The following is a 26,603-nucleotide window of genomic DNA, read 5'->3' on the forward strand; positions in this document are numbered from 1 at the left end:
CGTCGTTTCATACTACAGATGGACAATGACCCAAAACATAAAGCCAAAGCAACCAGGAGTTTGTTAACCCCTTCAAGACCCAGCCTATTTTGACCTTAAAGACCTTGCCGTTTTTTGCAATTCTGACCAGTGTCCCTTTATGAGGTAATAACTCAGGAACGCTTCAACGGATCCTAGCGGTTCTGAGATTGTTTTTTCGTGACATATTGGGCTTCATGTTAGTGGTAAATTTAGGTCAATAAATTCTGCATTTATTTGTGATAAACACGGAAATTTGGCGAAAATGTTGAAAATTTCGCAATTTTCACATTTTGAATTTTTATTCTGTTAAACCAGAGAGATATGTGACACAAAATAGTTAATAAATAACATTTCCCACATGTTTACTTTACATCAGCACAATTTTGGAAACAAAATTTTTTTTTGTTAGGAAGTTATAAGGGTTAAAATTCGACCAGCGATTTGTCATTTTTACAACGAAATTTACAAAACCATTTTTTTTAGGGACCACCTCACATTTGAAGTCAGTTTGAGGGGTCTATATGGCTGAAAATACCCAAAAGTGACACCATTCTAAAAACTGCACCCCTCAAGGTACTCAAAACCACATTCAAGAAGTTTATTAACCCTTCAGGTGCTTCACAGCAGCAGAAGCAACATGGAAGGAAAAAATGAACATTTAACTTTTTAGTCACAAAAATTATCTTTTAGCAACAATTTTTTTATTTTCCCAATGGTAAAAGGAGAAACTGAACCACGAAAGTTGTTGTCCAATTTGTCCTGAGTACGCTGATACCTCATATGTGGGGGTAAACCACTGTTTTGGCGCACGGCAGGGCTTGGAAGGGAAGGAGCGCCATTTGACTTTTTGAATCAAAAATTGGCTCCACTCTTTAGCGGACACCATGTCACGTTTGGAGAGCCCCCGTGTGCCTAAAAATTGGAGCTCCCCCACAAGTGACCCCATTTTGGAAACTAGACGCCCCAAGGAACTTATCTAGATGCATAGTGAGCACTTTGAACCCCCAGGTGCTTCACAAATTGATCCGTAAAAATGAAAAAGTACTTTTTTTTCACAAAAAAATTCTTTTAGCCTCAATTTTTTCATTTTCACATAGGCAACAGGATAAAATGGATCCTAAAATGTGTTGGGCAATTTCTCCTGAGTACACCAATACCTCACATGTGGGGGTAAACCACTGTTTGGGCACATGGTAAGGCTCGGAAGGGAAGGAGCGCCATTTGACTTTTTGAATGAAAAATTATTTCCATCGTTAGCGGACACCATGTCGCGTTTGGATAGCTCCTGTGTGCCTAAACATTGGCGCTCCCCCACAAGTGACCCCATTTTGGAAACTAGACCCCCCAAGGAACTAATTTAGATGCCTAGTGAGCACTTTAAACCCTCAGGTGCTTCACAAATTGATCTGTAAAAATGAAAAAGTAATTTTTTTTCACAAAAAAATTCTTTTCGCCTCAATTTTTTCATTTTCACATGGGCAGTAGGATAAAATGGATCATAAAATTTGTTGGGCAATTTCTCCCGAGTACGCCGATACCTCATATGTGGGGGTAAACCACTGTTTGGGCACTCGGCAGGGCTCGGAAGAGAAGGCGCGCCATTTGACTTTTTGAATGGAAAATTAGCTCCAATTGTTAGCGGACACCATGTCGCGTTTGGAGAGCCCCTGTGTGCCTAAACATTGGAGCTCCCGCACAAGTGACCCCATTTTGGAAACTAGACCCCCCAAGGAACTTATCTAGATGCATATTGAGCACTTTAAACCCCCAGGTGCTTCACAGAAGTTTATAACGCAGAGCCATGAAAATAAAAAATAATTTTTCTTTCCTCAAAAATGATTTTTTAGCCTGGAATTTCCTATTTTGCCAAGGATAATAGGAGAAATTGGACCCCAAATATTGTTGTCCAGTTTGTCCTGAGTACGCTGATACCCCATATGTGGGGGTAAACCACTGTTTGGGCGCACGGCAGGGCTCGGAAGGGATGGCACGCCATTTGGCTTTTTAAATGGAAAATTAGCTCCAATCATTAGCGGACACCATGTCACGTTTGGAGAGCCCCTGTGTGCCTAAACATTGGAGATCCCCCAGAAATGACACCATTTTAGAAACTAGACCCCCAAAGGAACTAATCTAGATGTGTGGTGAGGACTTTGAACCCCCAAGTGCTTCACAGAAGTTTATAACGCAGAGCCATGAAAATAAAAAAAAAAATTATTTTCTCAAAAATGATCTTTTAGCCTGCAATTTTTTATTTTCCCAAGGGTAACAGGAGAAATTTGACCCCAAAAGTTGTTGTCCAGTTTCTCCTGAGTACGCTGATACCCCATATGTGGGGGTAAATCACTGTTTGGGCACATGCCGGGGCTCGGAAGTGAAGTAGTGACGTTTTGAAATGCAGACTTTGATGGAATGCTCTGTGGGCGTCACGTTGCGTTTGCAGAGCCCCTGATGTGGCTTAACAGTAGAAACCCCCCACAAGTGACCCCATTTTGGAAACTAGACCCCCAAAGGAACTTATCTAGATGTGTGGTGAGCACTTTGAACCCCCAAGTGCTTCATAGAAGTTTATAATGCAGAGCCGTGAAAATAATAAATACGTTTTCTTTCCTCAAAAATAATTATTTAGCCCAGAATTTTTTAATTTTCCCAAGGGTAACAGGAGAAATTTGACCCCAATATTTGTTGTCCAGTTTCTCCTGAGTACGGTGATACCCCATGTGTGGGGGTAAACCCCTGTTTGGGCACATGCCGGGGCTCGGAATTGAAGTAGTGACGTTTTGAAATGCAGACTTTGATGGAATGCTCTGCGGGCGTCACGTTGCGTTTGCAGAGCCCCTGATGTGCCTAAACAGTAGAAACCCCCCACAAGTGACCCCATTTTGGAAACTAGACCCTGAAAGGAACTTATCTAGATGTGTGGTGAGCACTTTGAACCCCCAAGTGCTTCATAGAAGTTTATAATGCAGAGCCGTGAAAATAATAAATACGTTTTCTTTCCTCAAAAATAATTATTTAGCCCAGAATTTTTTATTTTCCCAAGGGTTACAGGAGAAATTGGACCCCAAAAGTTGTTGTCCAGTTTCTCCTGAGTACGCTGATACCCCATATGTGGGGGTAAACCACTGTTTGGGCACACGTCGGGGCTCAGAAGGGAAGTAGTGACTTTTGAAATGCAGACTTTGATGGAATGGTCTGCGGGTGTCACGTTGCGTTTGCAGAGCCCCTGGTGTGCCTAAACAGTAGAAACCCCCCACAAGTGACCCCATTTTAGAAACTAGACCCCCCAAGGAACTTATCTAGATATGTGGTGAGCACTTTGAACCCCCAAGTGCTTCACAGACGTTTACAACGCAGAGCCGTGAAAATAAAAAATCATTTTTCTTTCCTCAAAAATTATGTTTTAGCAAGCATTTTTTTAGATTCACAAGGGTAACAGGAGAAATTGGACCCCAGTAATTGTTGCGCAGTTTGTCCTGAGTATGCTGGTACCCCATATGTGGGGGTAAACCACTGTTTGGGCACACGTCAGGGCTCGGAAGTGAGGGAGCACCATTTGACTTTTTGAATACGAGATTGGCTGGAATCAATGGTGGCGCCATGTTGCGTTTGGAGACCCCTGATGTGCCTAAACAGTGGTAACCCCTCAATTCTAACTCCAACACTAACCCCAACACACCCCTAACCCTAATCCCAACTGTAGCCATAATCCTAATCACAACCCTAACCCCAACACACCCCTAACCACAACACTAACCCCAACACACCCCTAACCCTAACCACAACCCTAATTCCAACCCTAACCCTAAGGCTATGTGCCCACGTTGCGGATTCGTGTGAGATATTTCCGCACCATTTTTGAAAAATCTGCGGGTAAAAGGCACTGTGTTTTACCTGCGGATTTTCCGCGGATATCCAGTGTTTTTTGTGCGGATTTCACCTGCGGATTCCTATTGAGGAACAGGTGTAAAACGCTGCGGAATCCGCACAAAGAATTGACATGCTGCGGAAAATACAACGCAGCGTTCCCGCGCGGTATTTTCCGCACCATGGGCACAGCGGATTTGGTTTTTCATATGTTTACATGGTACTGTAAACCTGATGGAACACTGCTGCGAATCCGCAGCCAAATCCGCACCGTGTGCACATAGCCTAATTCTAAAGGTATGTGCACACGCTGCGGAAAACGCTGCGGATCCGCAGCAGTTTCCCATGAGTGTACAGTTCAATGTAAACCTATGGGAAACAAAAATCGCTGTACACATGCTGCGGAAAAACTGCACGGAAACGCAGCGGTTTACATTCCGCAGCATGTCACTTCTTTGTGCGGATTCCGCAGCGGTTTTACAACTGCTCCAATAGAAAATCGCAATTGTAAAACCGCAGTGAAATGCGCAGAAAAAAACGCGGTAAATCCGCCATAAATCCGCAGCGGTTTAGCACTGCGGATTTATCAAATCCGCAGTGGAAAAATCCGCAGAGGACCAGAATACGTGTGCACATTCCTAACCCTAACCCTAGCCCTAACCCTAGCCCTAACCCTACCCCTAACCCTAACCCTAACCCTAACCCTACCCCTAACCCTAACCCTACCCCTAGCCCTACCCCTAACCCTACCCCTAACCCTACCCCTAACCCTAACCCTACCCCTAACCCTAACCCTATTCTAACATTAGTGGAAAAAAAAAAATTTCTTTATTTTTTTATTGTCCCTACCTATGGGGGTGACAAAGGGGGGGGTCATTTATTATTTTTTTTATTTTGATCACTGAGATAGATTATATCTCAGTGATCAAAATGCACTTTGGAACGAATCTGCCGGCCGGCAAATTCGGCGGGCGCACTGCGCATGCGCCCGCCATTTTGGAAGATGGCGGCGCCCGGGAGAAGACGGACGGGACCACGGCTGGATCGGTAAGTATGATAGGGTGGGGGGGACCACGGGGGGGGGGGGGGATCGGAGCACGGGGGGGGGAATCGGAGCGCGGGAGGGGTGGAACGGAGCGCGGGGGGCGTGGAACGGAGCACGGGGGGGCTGGAATGGAGCACGGGGGGGTGGAACGGAGCACGGGGGGGTGGATCGGAGTGCAGGGGGGGTGATTGGAGCACGGGGGGGTGATTGGAGCACGGGGGGAGCGGACACGAGCACGGGGGGGAACGGAGCACAGGGCGGAGGGGAGCCGGAGCAGTGTACCGGCCAGATCGGGGGGGTGGGGGGGCGATCGGAGGGGTGGGGTGGGGGCACACTAGTATTTCCAGCCATGGCCGATGATATTTCAGCATCGGCCATGGCTGGATTGTAATATTTCACCCGTTATAATGGGTGAAATATTACAAATCGCTCTGATTGGCAGTTTCACTTTCAACAGCCAATCAGAGCGATCGTAGCCACGAGGGGGTGAAGCCACCCCCCCGGGCTAAACTACCACTCCCCCTGTCCCTGCAGATCGGGTGAAATGGGAGTTAACCCTTTCACCCGATCTGCAGGGACGCGATCTTTCCATGACGCCGCATAGGCGTCATGGGTCGGAATGGCACCGACTTTCATGACGCCTACGTGGCGTCATGGGTCGGGAAGGGGTTAAAGCAAAGAAGTGGAATATTCTTGAATGGCCAAGTCAGTCACCTGATCTCAACCCAATTGAGCAGCATTTCACTTGTTAAAGACTAAACTTCAGACAGAAAGGCCACAAACAAACAGCAACTGAAAACCACCACAGTGAAGGCCTGGCAGAGCATCAAAAAGGAGGAAACACAGCGTCTGGTGATGTCCATGAGTTCAAGACTTCAGGCAGTCATTGGCAACAAACGGTTTTCAACCAAGTACTAGAAATGAACATTTTATTTAAAATTATTTAATCTGTCCAATTACTTCTGGTCCATTTAAAAACAGGGTGGCACATGTTAAGGAGCTGAAACTCCTAAACCCTTCATCCAATTTTAATGTGGATACCCTCAAATGAAAGCTGAAAGTCTGAACTTCAACTGCATCTGAATTGTTTTGTTTAAAATTCATTGTGGTAATGTCTATAACCAAAATTAGAAAAATGTTGTCTCTGTCCAAATATATATGGACCTAACTGTATATATATAATATATATATATATATATATATATATATATATATATATATATCTCTGTATCAGTCGGTCATTGTTAGTTTGTTTACTGTATGTGATATTTGTAACTTGTATGTAACCCCTTCTCATGTACAGCACCATGGAATCAATGGTGCTATATAAATAAATAATAATAATAATAATAATATATACTTACTGTTATGGTCTGGATCTGTACCTTTTTCACCTATATGATCATATCTTGTATTTTATTTTCATTTATTTATATACCACCATTGATTCCATGGTGCTGTACTTGTGCATGACCTTAAGTCCCGCACGCTGTAAATCTTACAAGTTAGCTCTTAGGCTACTTTCACACTGGCGTTTTTTGCCAGACGTCGCAATGCGTCGTTTATGGCAAAACACGCATCCTGCAAAGTTGTTTGCAGGATGCGTTTTTGCCCCATAGATTAACATTAGCGACGCATTGCGACGCTTTGCCACACGTCGCAACCGTCGTGCGACGGTTGCGCCGTGTTGTGGCGGACCGCCGGGAGCAAAAAACGTTACATGTAACGTTTTTTGCTCCTGACGGACCGCTTTTTCCGACCGCGCATGCGCGGCCGGAACTCCGCCCCCACCTCCCCGCACCTCACAATGGGGCAGCGGATGCGCCGGAGAAATGCATCCGTTGCACCCGTTGTGCGGTGCGTCAAACGCTAGCGTCGGAATCTCTGCCCGACGCATTGCGACGAGGAGATTCCGACGCTAGTGTGAAAGTAGCCTTATTCTGATAAATCTATTCTGGCAAAAGCAAAAAGGTGGGTCAGTAGTCTGTACCCATCCGCGGAGTGCTGGCCGTCATACGGTACTCTCCGTAGGCTAATGGACAGCAGGTAGCCAAGCCAATTTTCCCAGGGAGCTCAGGCTGCTACACAGAATTACAAAGGAAGACTGAGATGAAAATATGACTTTGGTACTCACAAACTAACCAACCTCTACATGGAGACACCCAAATATTAGGATTAGGATCCCCTTAGCCACCAGGGATCAGCTGTACCAGTATATCTATAATAATTAAAGGGATTGTCTGCTTAGGAAATTGGTAACTCAGAATTCCCTACTAGGGTGTTTAAAAAGTGATTATACTGTCTTATTACTCCTATATTGCAATTTCCCTATATATATTTTAGTCACTTGTCTCGGACTGGGGTGCCAGGGGCCCACCAGTAACATTACCTACAGGGCCCCACTTCTCAGCTACATGCAAATTTGAGTTTACCCTCAGTCACAAATTTTTATAGAATAAACTGGGTCGTCTGTTAAATTAATATGATGATGCCTTTGTATATAGTGAATCAAGTGTATTTTGCCAGGTATTGCTCATATAAGAGTCTTGCAGAGAGGCCCACCAGAGGATTGTCCTGTTCTCCAGTGGGTCAGTCCGAGCCTGCTTTCATCTATGATCCAGGTACATTTTATTCGTGAGAAAATCCTGTGTGATCAAAATGACAGAATTTCCAAACGATGCATATTCTTTTCTCACTTTCCATAGAAATACAATTTAATTAGAAAATACATGACTGCATACACTACACACATTAAAAAGCAGACATTTCCAGGAGTCTGCCAACTGTTCAGGGGATTAATTGTGTATGTGCTCGGCTATTATTGCCGCCCAGCGCAGATCGGCTATATAATGGAAATATGGCAAATTAACATTTTTCTCACAGTTCAGAGATTTGTAAGCTCACTAGACTTCCCGTAGGAGGACAGGGCTCCGGGGGAATTATACATTTGTGAAGAGATGCTGTGGATGTTTTCATTATTTCTTTGAATTTATTTCTAGACCTGACAGTATGCGGAAGAAAAAAAACACGTAAAAATCAGTCGACGTGAAAATCTGCGGCAGGTGAACCTTAAAAGTTGAGATGTTCCAGGCAATAGAAATAAATGCCTACAGAATCAATATCAGAGGCATACACTTCTGATGTTACAGACCTGAAGTACCGCCATGATAAGGCCAGGTCTACTGTAAAGGAACTCCGAGTATCTGAGCGTGGTAGCTCTTACCAGGGCTTACACAGAAAGGCATTGTGCCAGTCACTCTGTCTAGCAGGTCCAGTTAGAACTCTGCTTTTCACTCTCTAACACCTATACAGTGATCAGGACTTGCACAGAGAGGTCAGAAAGCCAAGTCAAAATTATCAGGAAAAGGTCAATAAGGAGGAACAATACCCTCCTAAACCAAAACAAAGGTCTTTCACCAACCCAACAGGTGCTAAGAACCCTGAAGAAGCTGTCTAAACATGTTAAAAGGTCAAATGTTGACTTACGTCAGTTTGACATTCCATCATTCATGGTCCAAGCACGAACTGCGATGTCTGGGCCAGCCATGGGTCTCTTGACCCAAACTCATATATATTTACTAGGCTGTTAATTTTGGGTCAGAAGACTCGCGGCTGGATCAGACATCACAGGCCATACTCAGACTATGAATGTTGGATGTGAAAAACTGGCCATGTAAAATACCTCTAAAAAGTAATACTTCTGGACAGGAGCTAATTGGTAAGTAAGGTCATCAGTTTTATCATCCTGTGAACCCTTTTAAAGGGAACATATCATCAGAAAATATCCTATTTTTCAATCAGGGTTTAGTCTTTAAATTTTTTTTTTTTTTTTTTTTTTTTAATATCACGATCTGTATTAAACCCCATTCCCTTCCATAAAATTGACAATTTTGCCATTTTCACACTGGCCACTTGTGCTATTTTTCAGACTCACTTTCAAGTATTTCATAAAGAGTTTACAGCAGTATTCTTATCAACGACGGGTGACACCTCTACACGTATCTGATAACGCAGGATCTACCGAAATGTAATGTCACAGCTCCCTCTCCCTTCACAATGACCTTTACACACGCACATTAGATGCTTTAATGCAAATTACAGGGTCCAACCCAGTCTGTTGCTGCTAATGTATACGGTATATATGTATTTCCTGAAAGGACAGGAAGTTTAAGTTCTAAAACAATTTTTTTAATTCAATTTTGAATATAGATCGTGATATGAAAAAAAAAAGTGGCAAAACTTTTAAAAAATATATGTTTAACAAAAAAACTAATTTAAATAATGGTTTCTAGTCTGATGACACATTTCCTTTGTGAATCTATACACTGTAATAATCTCTAGTGAGGCTCCTACAAGGATGAAAATTAGCATTTTCTAAAATATTGCCAATATAAACCCGGCTCACTTCTTACACGTTCCCTTTATTTCACTGATAAAAAAAATAGTTCTGATTCCTACCACAGGCAGGTCTTGTATCTGTGGACCACACCAACATCTACAGCTATGTTAAACAGGAGGCCACAGCAATGTGGGCTTCTCTTCTCTAAAGATTTTTTGTCTTTTTTTTTGCTTTTTTTTGAGCTTTTATTCTGCGCCTTTTATTCTTTGCTCCCATATATTTACAGCAATGCTGGCTGCAGGTCAGATCATGTACTCCATTCATTCACTCAAAGCCAAAATAGTTTTGTATAAATAGAAGAATAGATGAGAGATCTGAAAGCCTCCTGCTCAGCTGAGAGTGGGATGACGTGCGTGGATTCAGAGCACACAATGTACACAGGGCGAGCGGGCAGAATAGAACCTCAAAGGGTGACTTCTACGGTACCGAGAGCAATTGTGAAAGATCACGAAAAATAAAAAAAATTAAAAATTTTATTTTCCGGAATGAAAAATATTTTTTAACAATTTTAAAAATGCATTCACAGAGGTGAGGTGCGCTAATGGTGCCCAGTACGGTCTCACCCTGGTGCCTCCATATGACACCATTTTCTCTCTTAGCTGAACCATGTTTTATATACATACACTATGGGAACAAAAAGTTTCCTTATAGATAAAGGGGTATTCCCATCTCCAAGATCCTATCACAATATATAGGTGTAATAATAAATATATTAGCAAATACCTTCAATTAGAAATATAGTGCAGTTCTTCTGATTAGCTATGTTGCTTTTCCCATGTAGGGCATTGCAGAAGCTTAGGAATCAATGGTTACAACCACTAAGAGCTAAATAACTAACTGAGTGGTCATAACCATGGATACCTACCCTACATGGGGTACGTGACACAGTGAATCAGAAGAACTATACTACTATACTTTTCTAATTGGAGCTATTTTCGAATATTATTATTAGTATTAAACCTAGCACTAGGATCTTGGAGAAGGGTATGTTTACACATATGCATTTTCTTCGGTACTCCTGCATGCTTTCAATGGGTGAAAAACATTGAAAAGAGGTGCAAAGCACAAAACACTGGACACAAAAAAACTAATATGTGCACGAGATTTCGAAAATCTCATAGACTTTGCTGGTACAGTAAATTTGTATTAAAAAAAAAAGATTTAAAAAAAACTGCCTAGTGTGAACTTAGGCTACAGAGGTTTTCTGAAGATTCCATTTATGACACGTCTCGAACTGGGCAACCAGTAAGACAATGAATCTCCTCCCGTTTGGCTGTTTTCCTATTGCAGGTTTTGAACTAGGTCCAGGAGTTTCAAATAATGTCCTCAGCCAAATATCGTCCGCTCCCGCCATCATCTACAGTTCTCCATTGTTTTCAAAGCAGAAAAATATTGGACAGACTTCACGCAGCAGCTGCTCACTTCATGCATCACTAGCAATGAATAAGTGCTCAGCCTCCATCAGTAGATCCGGAGAAATGTCTTAATGTAAGCGGGTCCTCCGTCACCGCCCAATTCCCCAGATTATCACCTCTCATCCATCAGTGACACCGAATGTGCACAAAATAGATCTATTCATTAATTATAGACGACGTCAACCCGAAGGAATTTTAATTTTTTTTTAATTTTTCAGTTACTTGAATATAATAAAAGATCAAAATTTTCACATTTTTAGATTTTTTTTTGTAATTTCTATTAACGACGATCTATTTTTTTTTACCAGGTGACGAGCATATTTAATTTTTGCGCTTTGGCGTTTCCTCCTTTCCCTTTTATAAGAGCCATAATTTTTTTTTTTTTCTTTTTTACACTTGCTCGCTATACGAGGGCTGGTTTTTCGAGGGATAAGTTGTAATTTTGAATGACCCTATTCTCTTTACCATATAATTGTTTTCTGGGTTTTGTCTTTACGGCGCTCATTATGCAGTAAAAATAACCTGACATTATTTTCGGTTTACTGTATAATGATTATGGAGATACCAAACTAATATCGGTTTTTTTATTATTTAAGAGGCCTTAAAAAAAATTATGATCTTAAAAAAAAATAATACCGTAATCATTTGGTTTGTGTCACCATTTTCCGAGACCCGTTTTCCATTGTTGGAGTTGTAGGAGAGCTTTTTTTTTTTTTGTGCACTTTGCTGTAGTTTTACTGGAAACATTTTGGGGTACACAAGACATTTCGACTTTTTAGCTTTTTTTATCGCATTTTTTAAGTGGAGGTACAGCAACTTAAAAAGGGGTAATTCTGGTGTTAACATTTTTTTTTTTTTATAGCATTTACCTTATGGGTTAAATAATTCTACATTTTGACAGATCGGACTTTTATGTACACAACCATTCCAAATAGGTTTCTTCTTCTCTTTTATTTCTTTTTTTTTATATATCTTTAAATAAATTTTTAAAGATATATTAAAAAAAAAAGAAATAAAAGAGAAGCTAAATTGCTTTTTTAAATTTTACTCTATTTTCACTCTATTATTAATATTTCTGCAAAATAAATATAAAAAACACAACTACTTAGTGTTAAATAAATGACAGAAAAACGAACAAAAACACCTATTATATATATACACTAGATGGTGGCCCGATTCTAACGCATCGGGTATTCTAGAATATGCATGTCCACGTAGTATATTGCACAGCCCACGTAGTATATTGCCCAGTCACGTAGTATATTGCCCAGCCACGTAGTATAATGCCCAGCCCGCGTAGTATATTGCCCAGCCCGCGTAGTATATAGCAATGTGGGCATCATATCCCTGTTAAAAAAAAGAATTAAAATAAAAAATAGTTATATACTCACCTTCCGTTGGCCCCTGGATCCAGGAAGCGTTTACCGAAGCTCCTCGCGCGCTCCGGTCTCAAGACTGCATTGCGGTCTCGCGAGATGATGACGTAGTGGTCTCGTGAGACCGCTACGTCATCATCTTGCGAGATCGCAATGCATGGACCGGTCACCGGAGCATCGCGAGGAGCGGGAAAGGCGCAGGAAGGTGAGGATATGATGATTTTTTTATTTTTTTTATTATTTTTAACATTAGATCTTTTTACTATTGATGCTGCATAGGCCGCATCAATAGTAAAAAAGTTGGTCACACAGGGTTAATAGCGGCGTTAATGGAGTGCGTCCGTTGGCGCTGCCATTAACCTTGTGTGAGCGCTGACTGGAGGGGAGTACGGAGCGGGCACTTACTGCGGGGAGGAAGGAGCGGCCATGTTGCCGACGGACTGCGCCCGTCGCTGATTGGTCGTCGCAATAGTCGTGGGCGTTTTGCCAGAAGGAGCGGCCATGTTGCCGCCGGACTGCGCCCGTCGCTGATTGGTCGTCGCAATGGTCGTGGGCGTTTTGCCAGAAGGAGCGGCCATGTTGCCGCCGGACTGCGCCCGTCGCTGATTGGTCGTTGCAATGGTCGTGGGCATTTTGCCACGACCAATCAGCAACTTAGATTTCCATGACAGACAGAGACCGCGACCAATGAATATGCGGTCCGTGACTGCGGGGAGTACGGAACGACGCCAGGCGCTGACTGCAGGGGAGTAGGGAGGGACTAATCGGACTGTGGCCGTCGCTGATTGGTCGCGGCAGCCATGACAGGTAGCTGGCGAGACCAATCAGCGACTTGGATTCCATGACAGACAGAGGCCGCGACCAATGAATATCCGTGACAGACAGAAGGACAGACAGAAAGACGGAAGTGACCCTTAGACAATTATATAGTAGATATATAAACACAATTGAGCAAATTTATAACCACTATCCAACAGAAAAATTTTGCTTTGTTGCCCGCAGTAGCCAATCACAGCGCAGCTTTCATTTCACCAAGATGGTTTAAAAAATGAAACCTGAACTCTGATTGGTTGCTCTGGGCAACAGACAGTTTTTCATACTTGAGGCCTAATGTCAAAAAATCCCTTTTTTCCCCTCTATATTTGCGTGGCAAAAAATTACAAAAATACCAACGTACCACACAAAATTGCAATAAAAAAAAGTCAATTTCTCTGAAAGGGAGATCTAATATATACACAACATTAGAAAAAACTTAAATAAATAAAGTACAGCTGCTGATATTAACTTTTAGACTCTAGATTCGTAGGGCTACCTACATACACGCCCCGGCAACCATCCGAGAGTACTACCTAAGTAGGTTTATCCCACAAACTGACAGCGGTTGCTAGGAGACAAGAACAAATCGTGAAGACGTCTCCTTCTCTTCTCATCAGTTCATAAATCAGAGGACATACATTATCTGCGGAAGGATAAAGCGATGAAAACCCACAGCCGACGAGCTCGAAAATTATTGTTAATTACCGAATGAAAATAACATAATTAATTCACAGTCTTCATGGAGGAGAATGTAAATTATGAACGTTGCCAGGGGCACGAGGCCTTGAATCATCAATGAAACGGAGCAGGATTTCATGCACAACACCGGGGGGAACCACTAGGCCGACAGCTGACTGGGCTGGCTAGTAGTGCCAGTGTTATAAATCGGGGGGCAACATGGCAAAATATTATGGTCTTCCTCTAGAGAACGTACTACTTCAAAGGTCATTGTCCATGATGGACAAAAGCTACGAAGAGGACTTGTCACCGGGTCAAAAGTGAACATTTTAGCTCTTATTTTTATTTCCGCCACTCCCCTGAGGAGTCAATTCTTTTCTTTTTTTCTTAAATTCGTCATATGGTTCTAGAGATAGGAGCCTTTTTATTTTGCGCTCGTTTTTATGGTCTTTACAAGTGGGCGGTACTCACAGTAGCAATGTGGAGAAGCCTAAGGACACGCCCAAGAGGATCCCGTGATCCATACACCCTTGTAAAAAACATAAATACTAATACTAAATAAAAGGCCCAGATCTCTCGAACCGTATGGAGTAATTAGGGAAGAAACTGGAATAAATTGACTTTTGATGTTGTAAAGGGGCTGTTCACAACTGGACAACCCATTATTAATGGCCCCAGCATGCTGAATAAGGTAGAAAAAAAAAAGGTATAATTAGTACCTCTTGATCCAGTACCGCTCCTTCATTCTGAGCATTGTGACCCCTGCTGGACTTGTGGCGTAAACAATGACCACTGCAGCCAATCAACAGCAGCAGATTGGCTTCAAACTTCCGTCACTGTGTACGTTTTATTTAAGGCAGCATCTTGGGTCCATTCATAAAGGGATGTTGGGTAGTGGACAGTCCTTTTAAGTCATCTAAAACAGAACTGAATGGCTTCCTTATGTGCCTGTAAGCAACTAATAAGAATTAACCCTGCTGTTGTCTTCGGTCTGGGGAGACCGATTTTGAACTTTGGTATTTTTGGGGGTGTTCAAGATGCGGTTCTGAAACTTGTGGTTGATTGACTTAAATGAGGATGGGTCGGTCGGCCACAGGTTTCAGAGCCGCATCTTGAATATTTTAAAGAATATTGAAGTTCAAGGTCGGTCGTTTTTGACCGAAGACAACAGCAGGGTTGAGCATGTTGAATTTTAAAGTGCCCCATGCGGGAGATGAGTCTGGCATCAATGTATTCCTCTTTGCACAATTAAAACACACAATGGCTCGCCTCAGCTGAACATGCATGTGTATGATGTTCCATATTTGTCAACTTTCTGAGCTGACTTTGCAAGAGATCGTTCTTTACCAATAGAATCATTCCTTTTTAAAGGCCACACCCGTCAACATCCATACCCCACCCCTGCGCAACCCATTCCTGCCCCCGAATAGGCAATCACATACTGGGGATTCATCTATTCTCATCCTCACACACAGGATACCGGTACCTTCTGGCTTGCAGAGCGTTCAGGAGGTTCCTGGGAAATTTGCCAACTCATTCAAGGAGAGATAGCAAAGAAGATGGGGAAATTTAAAAAAAAAATGATGAAAAGGAGCCAAAAAAAAAAAAGCTGAAAAGTGTATATTTAAAGAAATGTATGAGATTGCTTGGAAATGTCATAAATATTAGAAGGGGGCATATCCCTTCATTAATGCATTGTGTGAAGTCTGATAATACTTAATATGGTGAGTTTAAAAAATTACTATTATTGCTGCGTATTTTGCTGCGTATCTGCTATGATTTTATTGTCTCTTGTGCATGCTGATAAAATTTAGTGCCTCCAAAAAAATAAATCATGCAATTTCCTTCGGTTTTTGCACCAAAAAAGCAGCAAAAACTAATACCGGCTGTTTTTTTTTGCTGCGTTTTTGCTGCATTTTTGCACTTGCTTTCCATGGGTAAATGGGCAAAGTAAATACACCTTATCCATACTGCGTTCTACTAAGATTACGCTCACATGAGGATATAAAAAATAAATTGCAGGGCTGTGGAGTCGGTAAGCCGAACCTCCGACTCCTCAATTTCCATGACACCGACTCCAACTCCACCAAAATGGGCTCCGACTCCATGACTCTGACTCTGACTCCACACCCATGAAAAATTGTTCGATTTCATCCAGAAAAATGCTCTGTACACATAAAAATTGAATGCTATATGGGTGATCTATGCGGGATCTGATTTTTATTTTGGGCACCCAAAGACTTAAATACGTGAGTCTCATCTGACATAATGAAGAGACTAATGTATGTTGCGTTTTTTTGTTCATGTGGACATTCGGTCATCTGAAAAGTCCCATTGATTAACATTGTTCCAAGTGCTGTCAGCACCAAAAAAAATAGTTATGTGAAGGTAGAGTAACAGGAATATGGAATATCATTTCATCATCCATTATATACTGGCTTGTATACAAATCAAATAATAAGATCCCCTTTAAATGTCAAAATGGCCACTTTTCTGTGGGTTGGCAAATTCTTCATCCTGTGTGGCTCCCGTAACATAATGTAAGAATAGATGGGCCTATTCCTGCTGACAGCTGGAAATTATACATATTCCCACTTCCCCCAAGATCCACAGAGACCGAAAGGAAATTACATCTGAATTCATTTATCAAATGTCCTTTTATTGCCATGACCGTGCCCTTGTCAGCAGCAGATTGATAAATTAGTTATTGATGGCCAGGGGAAATAGTGCATTACTATGTCCATTATCGGCTATATGTAGACAGGAGATATATTACTCTTTTCCCAGGATTATACAGAACAAGATCAACAAAAAAATAAACATAAAATCACATTTAAAGATTTTTTTCTTATATCCATCTAACATCATGCCATGACTGTGCAATCAGACAGGGCCGGACCTTAGAGCAGCCATTTCTGACAGCAGGTCTGGCAAATATGTGCACTCCTGTGTGAGCGTCTCTGCTTTTCTCCCCTAGCGCGGCGGCTGTGTGGCGACAGCGAGGCCAAAGCTCCGATCACCTGTGATGGCGACACAAAATTGTGCAGCAATTGGCTATCGCTGTGGGCGGCATTTTGGCCGCATGCAGCTAGCCGCACCATCCGGCCACACTGAAGGTCTCATCCAGACGTCCATGAGTCACATACTGTACATGTTCACATACAAAACATATTCAGACTTGTAAATTTAAACTTGAGACCAAACCCCCCTAAATAATTTCTGATCCCCAAAGCCAAACTGCAACATATCTAATGCTGTTTGCTCCAGAGCTCTCTTCACTATCGGCTCTGTACAAGCATCAAGATGTCCGGAGCGACACGCAGAGCTTAATGCGATGGTGGCAGAACAAGAAAACAATATGGACGTGTGAACCTAACCCGATGGCCACCATTATAGTGGTAATACACACAGTGATGTGATAGTACAAGGATAATACACAGTGATGTCACAGTACAGGGATAATACACAGTGATGTCACAGTACAGGGATAATAAACACAGTGATGTCACAGGACAGGGATAATAAACACAGTGATGTCACAGTACAGGGATAATAAACACAGTGATGTCACAGTACAGGGATAATACACAGTGATGTCACAGTACAGGGATAATTAATGCAGTGATGTCACAGTACAGGGATAATACACACAGTGATGTCACAGTACAGAGATAATACACACAGTGATGTCACAGTACAGGGATAATACACACAGTGATGTCACAGTACAGGGATAATACACACAGTGATGTCACAGTACAGGGATAATACACACAGTGATGTCACAGTATAGGGATAATAAATTCAGTGATGTCACAGTACAGGGATATTATACCCAGCGATGTCACAGTACAGGGATAATACACAGCGATGTCACAGTACAGGGATAATAAACACAGTGATGTCACAGTACAGGGATAATTAATGCAGTGATGTCACAGTACAGGGATAATACACAGTGATGTCACAGTACAGGGATAATACACACAGTGATGTCACAGTACAGGGATAATACACACAGTGATGTCACAGTACAGGGATACTAAACATAGTGATGTCACAGTATAGGGATAATAAACACAGTGATGTCACAGTACAGGGATAATTAATGCAGTGATGTCACAGTACAGGGATAATACACAGTGATGTCACAGTACAGGGATAATACACACAGTGATGTCACAGTACAGGGATAATACACACAGTGATGTCACAGTACAGGGATACTAAACATAGTGATGTCACAGTATAGGGATAATACACACAGTGATGTCACAGTATAGGGATAATAAATTCAGTGATGTCACAGTACAGGGATATTATACCCAGCGATGTCACAGTACAGGGATAATACACATAGTGATGTCACAGTATAGGGATAATACACACAGTGACGTCACAGTACAGGGATAATAAACATAGTGATGTCACAGTATAGGGATAATACACAGTGATGTCACAGTACAGGGATAATACACATAGTGATGTCACAGTACAGGGATAATAAACATAGTGATGTCACAGTATAGGGATAATACACACAGTGATGTCACAGTACAGGGATAATACACATAGTGATGTAATAGTACAGGGATAATACACACAGTGATGTCACAGTACAGGGATAATACACACAGTGATGTCACAGTACAGGGATAATACAAACAGTGATGTCACAGTACAGGGATAATACACACAGTGATGTCACAGTACAGGGATAATACACACAGTGATGTCACAGTACAGGGATACTAAACATAGTGATGTCACAGTACAGGGATAATACACACAGTGATGTCACAGTACAGGGATACTAAACATAGTGATGTCACAGTATAGGGATAATACACACAGTGATGTCACAGTACAGGGATAATACACACAGTGACGTCACAGTACAGGGATACTAAACATAGTGATGTCACAGTACAGGGATAATACACATAGTGATGTCACAGTACAGGGATAATACACACAGTGATGTCACAGTATAGGGATAATAAATTCAGTGATGTCACAGTACAGGGATATTATACCCAGTGATGTCACAGTACAGGGATAATACACACAGTGATGTCACAGTACAGGGATAACACACACAGTGATGTCACAGTATAGAGATAATATACACAGTGATGTCACAGTACAGGGATAACACACACAGTGATGTCACAGTATAGAGATAATATACACAGTGATGTCACAGTACAGGGATAATACACACAGTGATGTCACAGTACAGGGATAATACACACAGTGATGTCACAGTACAGGGATAATACACACAGTGATGTCACAGTACAGGGATAACACACACAGTGATGTCACAGTACAGGGATAATACACACAGTGATGTCACAGTACAGGGATAATACACACAGTGACGTCACAGTACAGGGATAACACACACAGTGATGTCACAGTATAGGGATAATACACACAGTGACGTCACAGTACAGGGATAATACACACAGTGATGTCACAGTACAGGGATAATACACACAATAATGTCACTGGTACATTAATCAGTGATGTCACAGTACATAATGCCCCTTTCCCCAGGCTCAGCCGCCCAAGTACAATTGCCTCTGTTGCAGGAACATATGAATTTTCATCTAATCATACAAAAAAAATTTTTTAAAATTAACCATGTAATAAAAATAGAAAAGCCATTTGTTGTAAAGCATGCTCCACGAGCACATTGTGTGTGGGTGAATGTTGTAGCTGATCCCTAGCGGCAGACACAGTAATGGTCTATCAGTATTTATAGTGAAATCACGTGGACTTCTGTCCCTGTCACGCTGTTCCCAGGACTCGGACATGACAGTGTGAAAGAGATTCTGATGTTCTGTAAACCCTGATTATATTTTGGTGCAGCGTTCTCACAGGAACTTGCCCCAGACTACATACAAATCCCAGCGCCCTGCTCCCTATAATCACTGAATCACCCGTTACTACATTACCGCCAGATTATACTAAACTAGATGGTGGCCCGATTCTAACGCATCGGGTATTCTAGAATATGTATGTCTACGTAGTATCTTGCCCAGTCCGGTAGTATATTGCCCAGCCACGTAGTATATTGCCCAGCCACGTAGTATATTGCCCAGCCACGTAGTATATTGCCCAGTAACGTAGTATATTGCCCAGCCACGTAGTATATTGCCCAGCCACGTAGTATATTGCCCAGTAACGTAGTATATTGCACAGTTACGTAGTATATTGCCCAGCCACGTAGTATACAGCACAGAGCCACATAGTATATTGCCCAGTCACGTACTATATTGCCCAGCTACGTAGTATATTGCCCAGCCACGTAGTATATTGCCCAGCCACGTAGTATATTGCCCAGCCACGTATGTCACAGGTCAAAAAATAAAAAATAAACATATACTCTGACAGACAGAGGCCGCGACCAATGAATATCCTTGACATACAGAAGGACAGACAGACAGAAAGATGGAAGTGACCCTTAGACAATTATATAGTAGATGTTCCTTGGACCTGATTGTAGGACAGCTGGAGAACACCAATATGACCTCCATTATAGCATTCACAGAGGATATCACTCAACTTTCCAGTCCTAAAGCAGAATTCCAACTCATCCACCATTATGGGCATTCCCGGACTGACCCCTCATGTCTGCTGTCACGGGAATTGTTAAAATAGCTGGGTCTCTTCCACCATGGAAATGGGTGGAATGCGATCTATCTAATCACAGATAAGAGTCAGGCAGCCCCTTATTCCCCTTTTAAACTAAGTCCATCGCCAATGAAATGGGACCTGTCGGCTGATTCATGCTGCCTGAACCATGAATAGCATGAATCAGACACTGCGACATTTCCGAAGAAAACCTTCTTTGAAAAGCCATCTGGTGACCAAGTATCTTGGAAGACTAGTCCGGCGGCTTCTCCCTGCTCTACATGACTGACCAGTCTCTTCGCACATATGTGTATTTGGAAAGACCTCTCAGTCAAAGGGATCGGAGCAAGGAAAAGTCGTTGGATACCGGCCTTAGACTAGTCATCCGCAAAGTCCTGGCCCGCTTTCCAAAGTAGGTTTTCTCTGAAATACCACGGCATTTCAGAATAGAACACACATGGCGGCAATAACTGCTTCGTGCTGCCCGTGGTTTGACCAGCATGTATCAGCTGTTGGCTTCCCTTTAATCATTCTGTCTTGCAATATTCCCACATGAAGCATAGACCATATAGATGTGGGGTCCTCAGCTCGGGACCACTGACTATTAGTCAAAATAGAGAGTCATAACACATCGAGACTCTGGATCTGGCAAACCCACCCCTTCCATGGTCACCCATTCACATCAATGGTTTTCATGCAATACTACAGTTCCCGAGCAGTGATTGGAGTCAGACGGAAATTTTCTTGAATATGAAGGATACCTGCTGGAACCTTCTGAAGCCAGATCCATGGCGATCACATTGTCCTGGCTTCAGAATAAAAAACGTGACTGTATGTCACGTGTATGGCAACTCCTCTGGGCACTGGAATGACTACTAATACTGATGGTTACTAAAGTTGGTGCAAATCAATTCGTAGGACCCAATCCATCAGACACATCAGTGATCCGTGGTTGCTGGCCAGAAGCCCAGAGAACTGACTCATACCCGGCGGTATCCCCGGATGCTCTTTTGACTTTCCAGCCTGGCGCAACATCACATATACAGTATACCAACGATGGTGCCACAACGAAGACCAACTAATCAGAAGAAGAGCCGAAGATGCCATCAGCCTTGGAGATAAGTGGGTAAAAATCCATGCGGCCTGTGGTCCAGAGATGGGCAGGAGACACGACACACTTCTTCATCAGGACTAACCACAATGAAGTATGGCAGATGCCATCAGGTAAGAGAAAGTCCTCAGAGCTCCCATCCATCAGTCACAGATTACTGACATGGCCGATGTACCAGGTCCAGCAGATCGATATGTACCAACTCTAATGGAGACCCAACATTTGGTATTTGGAGGGGTAGCCTATTTTATGGAACTCCGATAAAGGGATTATCTAGAGAATAACATTTTTTTCTTTAAATAACAGCTTAAAAAGTGACACATGCCTTCCATCTTGTGTCTCAAGCAGACTCTGTTGTGATGATCCCACGGCCCCAGATGGTGTCTACATCCTGATCCCATCTTGATACACAAGAAATACCTGCTCCGCCAATCAGTGGACGCTGTAACGACCCGCTATCGGCAGTGACTGATGGGCAGTGATTGGTGGAGCTGGCTTTTCTGGACAATCCTGATGACCTAACGGGGGCACAATGGATACAAGAATGTACAGTCTTTTAGGAGGATTAGGGCATGTGACGAGGAGAAGGGTACATGACACTGAGTCAGATGATGGGGAGGGAATAGCATAGGTAAGGGTGTTCTAGTATTGATGATTATTGGGGGCCGGGTCATTAGTAATAATGTTTGAGTCAACAGACGTCAAATTGCCATGATATTGCTACACTCTATGGACAGAAGTATGGCGGGCTCCATTGTGGCTTGTGATACCATGTGCCCATCCAACTGGCGAACACAGACAGAAGAGGGCCCCTGTGCAAGTACAATATATGGGCCCTTGGGAGTCCAATACTTTATCATAAAACACAACTCCAGCTGTTGTGAAAATGGGCCCATTATACCCCCGTGTGACTGTACAGGTTGTACCAATGATATGTCCGCCTCTGCCGCCTCCACATTGCACCTACAGGAGCTTTTTCGACCTCTCATTCTACATCCATAGACATCAATTTGGAGTTAGCTCCATCTTTGCAGGTGTTGTGGGAAGACTTTCTATAAGATTTTGGAGGTGTCTGTTTATCCAGAGGAGCACTTATGAGGTCAGACATTGATGTTGGGGGGGAGGCCGGGCTCACAGTCTCCATTATAGGTGTTGGATGGGGTTGGGGTCCGTGTTCTGGCTATATTCTTCCACCAAACTCCCTTAACGATGTCCTTATGGAACTTGTGCACTGGGCACAGTCATAGGGATCAGAAAAGGATCTTCCCACATAGCCTGAAGCTCCAAGTGCCCAAAATGTCTTGTGCTCAAGTATTAAGATTTCTCTTCACTGGAACTAAGAAACCGAGGCCGACCCCTGATAACAAGTCCATAACCCCACAGCATTATCCCTCTCTCCCGAAACTGTACAGGGGGCATGATGCAGTCAAGATGGGTGCACGGCGAGGGGTCGGATGATATACGTAGGGGGCAAAAGGTCTGAATGTCCTAATATTTATGACCTGCAGCCCATCTAAGCTCTGCTGTTATAATTGTTGTGTAGCTCTTCCTTCACAATGTATAAGCAGTAGGACTACAGGTTCATTCTGAGACTTGTAGTGTTCGGCCAACGCCTTTGCACATTATACTCTTGTATGAGAAGGCTGTGCAGGTGTTCAGTCATGAATGGCGTCCACATTGGAGCCCTGCTCAGCTGTTTCTTTATCAGTCACCTGCCTGTGTGGGTCTACATTACAGGGCCCGTCGCCTCCTCGCCCTCGATGCAGGTCTGCCATCCTACCCCTGGTCTATACAACACTACCTAAAGGCCATAGACATTCCATATACTGTGAAGCCGCCCGCCTCAGCCCTCTCATCGACGCTTCCAGCTGCTCCTCGGCTGTATCAGAAAAGACATGCCCTCCCTCCTCCCACCATGTTTATTGTGGGGCCTCCTATGCAGACAGCCAAGATGATGGTACATTGCCCTATAAAACCTGGCATTGCCAGGACGACGCAGGCCGAGGGCTCCGAAAGCTGGAAGATCAGGGCTTGGCTGTATGGCTACAGCACTACATACACCAGGGAGCCATCAAAGAGGCAGACACTCCACACATGGGCATCTAGGAAACCAATTAGCAGCATAAAAGAGAACACAATCCCCATAATTACAGAGCGTGCACCGAGCGCGGCACATAATGCAATGCAGAGGCCGTGCTATCAAACACTGATTATCATGTTATATAGCGCAAAGGGTTAAAGTCCGGAAATAGGAGTCACCTGATAAGACTCTGCGCTGGAATAATGTGAAGGTCAGCGGTGTACCTGCAGAAGGGGACTGGCTGCAGCGCCAAGGTGACCATACAGGCACAGGGGAAAACTTCTCCATAATGTGAAGGTCAGCGGTGTACCTGCAGAAGGGGACTGGCTGCAGCGCCAAGGTGACCATACAGGCACAGGGGAAAACTTCTCCATAATGTGAAGGTCAGCGGTGTACCTGCAGAAGGGGACTGGCTGCAGCGCCAAGGTGACCATACAGGCACAGGGGAAAACTTCTCCATAATGTGAAGGTCAGCGGTGTACCTGCAGAAGGGGACTGGCTGCAGCGCCAAGGTGACCATACAGGCACAGGGGAAAACTTCTCCATAATGTGAAGGTCAGCGGTGTACCTGCAGAAGGGGACTGGCTGCAGCGCCAAGTTGACCATACAGGCACAGGGGAAAACTTCTCCTCCTCTGTCAGCTCCCACCCCAGCTCCAAAAAAATCAACATTCACCAGTCCAATTTACCTTCTACTTCTTCCTAACAGGATATGAAAGCTGGCATTTATTAAATGCCGCTTTCTCCTCAGAAGTCGATCTCCCCCTCCCATTTAATAATTGTTCTTTATGGAAAATGACAGTAAAAAAAAAAAAACCTTTGAAGCGGTGACATTGCAAGGATTAAAAGTCCCCCATCCCCAGTGTATTACTCCTGGGAATGACTTCACATTGTACTCCTGGAAATCCTGTGTAGTGCCGCTGGTACGGGAAATATATGTGATCGGTTAAGTGACTTACACGACGCGGCGGCGTAATATGTGCGGGAAAAAACGGTGCTATATTCTGGAAAATTGTATATATGTACAGAAAGTAGGTAGCAACTGGCTGATGCGTTGTGATCAGATAGTGAAATGTCGTATTGCGAATTATCAAAATGATACGCCATTTCTTTACGCCAAAAAGACACGCGCAAGAAAATAATGGACTCGATTCATGGTTACGTCATATGACCCCCAGAATGCAAAAAATAAATAAATATAATTAGATAGATATATATAATGAAAGTATGAATATAAATAATATAAAATATATATTAAAGAATATATATGTATAAATATAATGAAAGTAATGAATATAAATATTATTATATATTCATCATTAAATTGATGAATATAAATAATATCAAACATATATTAAATTAAATATATATGTATATAACTATAATGAAAGTAATGAATATAAATAATCTAAAATATACATATTTGTCATAAAATTAATGAATATAAATAATCTAAAATATATTATTAAATTAATGAATATATATATATATATATGTATATAAATATAATGAAAGTAAGGAGTATAAATAATCTAAAATATATATTTATCATCATTTTAATGAACATAAATAATCTAAAATATATTATTAAATTAATGAATATATATATGTGTATATAAATATAATGAAAGTAATGAGTATAAATAATCTAAAATATATATATTTATCGTAATGTTAATGAATATAAATAATCTAAAATATATTATTAAATTAATGAATATATATGCATATAAATATAATGAAAGTAATGAGTATAAATAATCTAAAATATATATATTTATCATAATATTAATGAATATAAATAATCTAAAATATATGTGATGAATGAGTATTTCTAACACTATAATGAAAGTAATGAATTTAAATAAAAAAAAAAATTATATATATATATATATATATACAGTATATATGCATCATGAAATTAATGAATATAAATATAAAATATATATTCTTAAAGTAGTGGATATAAATATATTTATAATTGAAAGTATATAATATATACACACACACACAGAGTATGAATAGAAGATACAGGTATATATTTGTAATAAATAGGAAAGCTGCAGTCCCCATAGGATCCCCACAGCAGGTGTGCAACCCTATACAGTAGCAATGCACTAGCCATCAGCAGCAGAGACCATGTATCAGTGCAGGCAGATGTCAGATTGCAGCTGCCCTGCACACAGACACACAGCAGGCTCATGGCTGGAGGGTGCACTACTTACCCAAAATCCTGGTCCATAGATTTGAAGAAGAACTTGTAATTGTGCACAGGTCTATTGCTGAGGACATTTTTAAAATCTGCTAAGGTGACTTTTTCAGGAGACACAGGCAGCTTCACCAGATAAGGGGTCTCTTCTTCATCTATGTGGTAGATGATTTTAGTCTCAGCCATGAGCAAAGAAATGTCAAAGGGGGGGTAGACCCCCCCAAAATGGCAAGGCTCCCCTTCTTGTGCAGGCTGTAGCAGGCTCAGGAACAGAATGCTTCCAGGATCAGGGCAGAAAATATGGAACCCAAAGTCTGGATTTTTCCCTGCCAGTCACTCCATAGGCTTTCACAATACACTGCTCTCAAAACAGGAAGGGAGAGCTGCAGAATCCTGAGCTGTAAAGCATTGTGAAATGGCTGCTCCAGGACATTCTGCTCCCTGCAGCGCCCTCTGGCGGCACACAACAGAGTGGCCGCTGTTACTTTTTCTAGAAGTGCTGATTTACCCTGTCCAAAATAAATACAGGTTTTGTTTCAGATTTCCTTTAGTCATCTTTTTTTTTTCCCTCTAAAACTGATGTTTCTTTTTCTTCTTTTTTTTTGTTGTTGTGAGAATGGGTTTGAGGCTTATTGCTCAGTCATTTAGTTCACTGCACTGAATCCTTGAAGCTTTCAACTATTGCCTATGTTACTCTCTGGAGATTTACTTACACTAGCATTTCTTATGCCAGTCTTAAACAGTTATGGGTTTTTAAATTTATTTTACTTGCTTACATAATGCCATTAATCTCACAGCGCCTTACAATCATCATCACTGTCCCCAATGGGGTTCACAATCTACGGTCCCCATCAGCACTGGTGTAACTGAAGTCCCATGGGCCCAAGGGCAAATGTGGACATTGGCCCTCACCTCCATGTCGGTTAGCTGTAAGAGCCTTTGTAG

The 26,603-nt window shown here is 42.2% G+C and overlaps 1 protein-coding gene across 2 annotated transcripts in view; it reads right to left on the bottom strand.

The window, feature by feature from the left end:
- The window catches only part of DVL1 (dishevelled segment polarity protein 1), a 174,624-nt gene extending 148,559 nt beyond the window's left edge, over nucleotides 1-26,065 (bottom strand). The window contains exon 1 of one of the 2 annotated variants that reach the window (XM_069741112.1): nucleotides 25,675-26,065. In XM_069741112.1, the coding sequence (XP_069597213.1) occupies nucleotides 25,675-25,844 (170 nt within the window). In that variant the 5' untranslated portion in view covers nucleotides 25,845-26,065. The remainder of the gene's footprint in view (nucleotides 1-25,674) is intronic. The other variant, XM_069741111.1, reaches the window with a different exon arrangement.
- Between the last annotated feature and the right edge of the window lie 538 nt (nucleotides 26,066-26,603).

Source organism: Ranitomeya imitator, chromosome 10, assembly GCF_032444005.1.
Source record: "Ranitomeya imitator isolate aRanImi1 chromosome 10, aRanImi1.pri, whole genome shotgun sequence".
Lineage (NCBI taxonomy): Eukaryota > Metazoa > Chordata > Amphibia > Anura > Dendrobatidae > Ranitomeya > Ranitomeya imitator.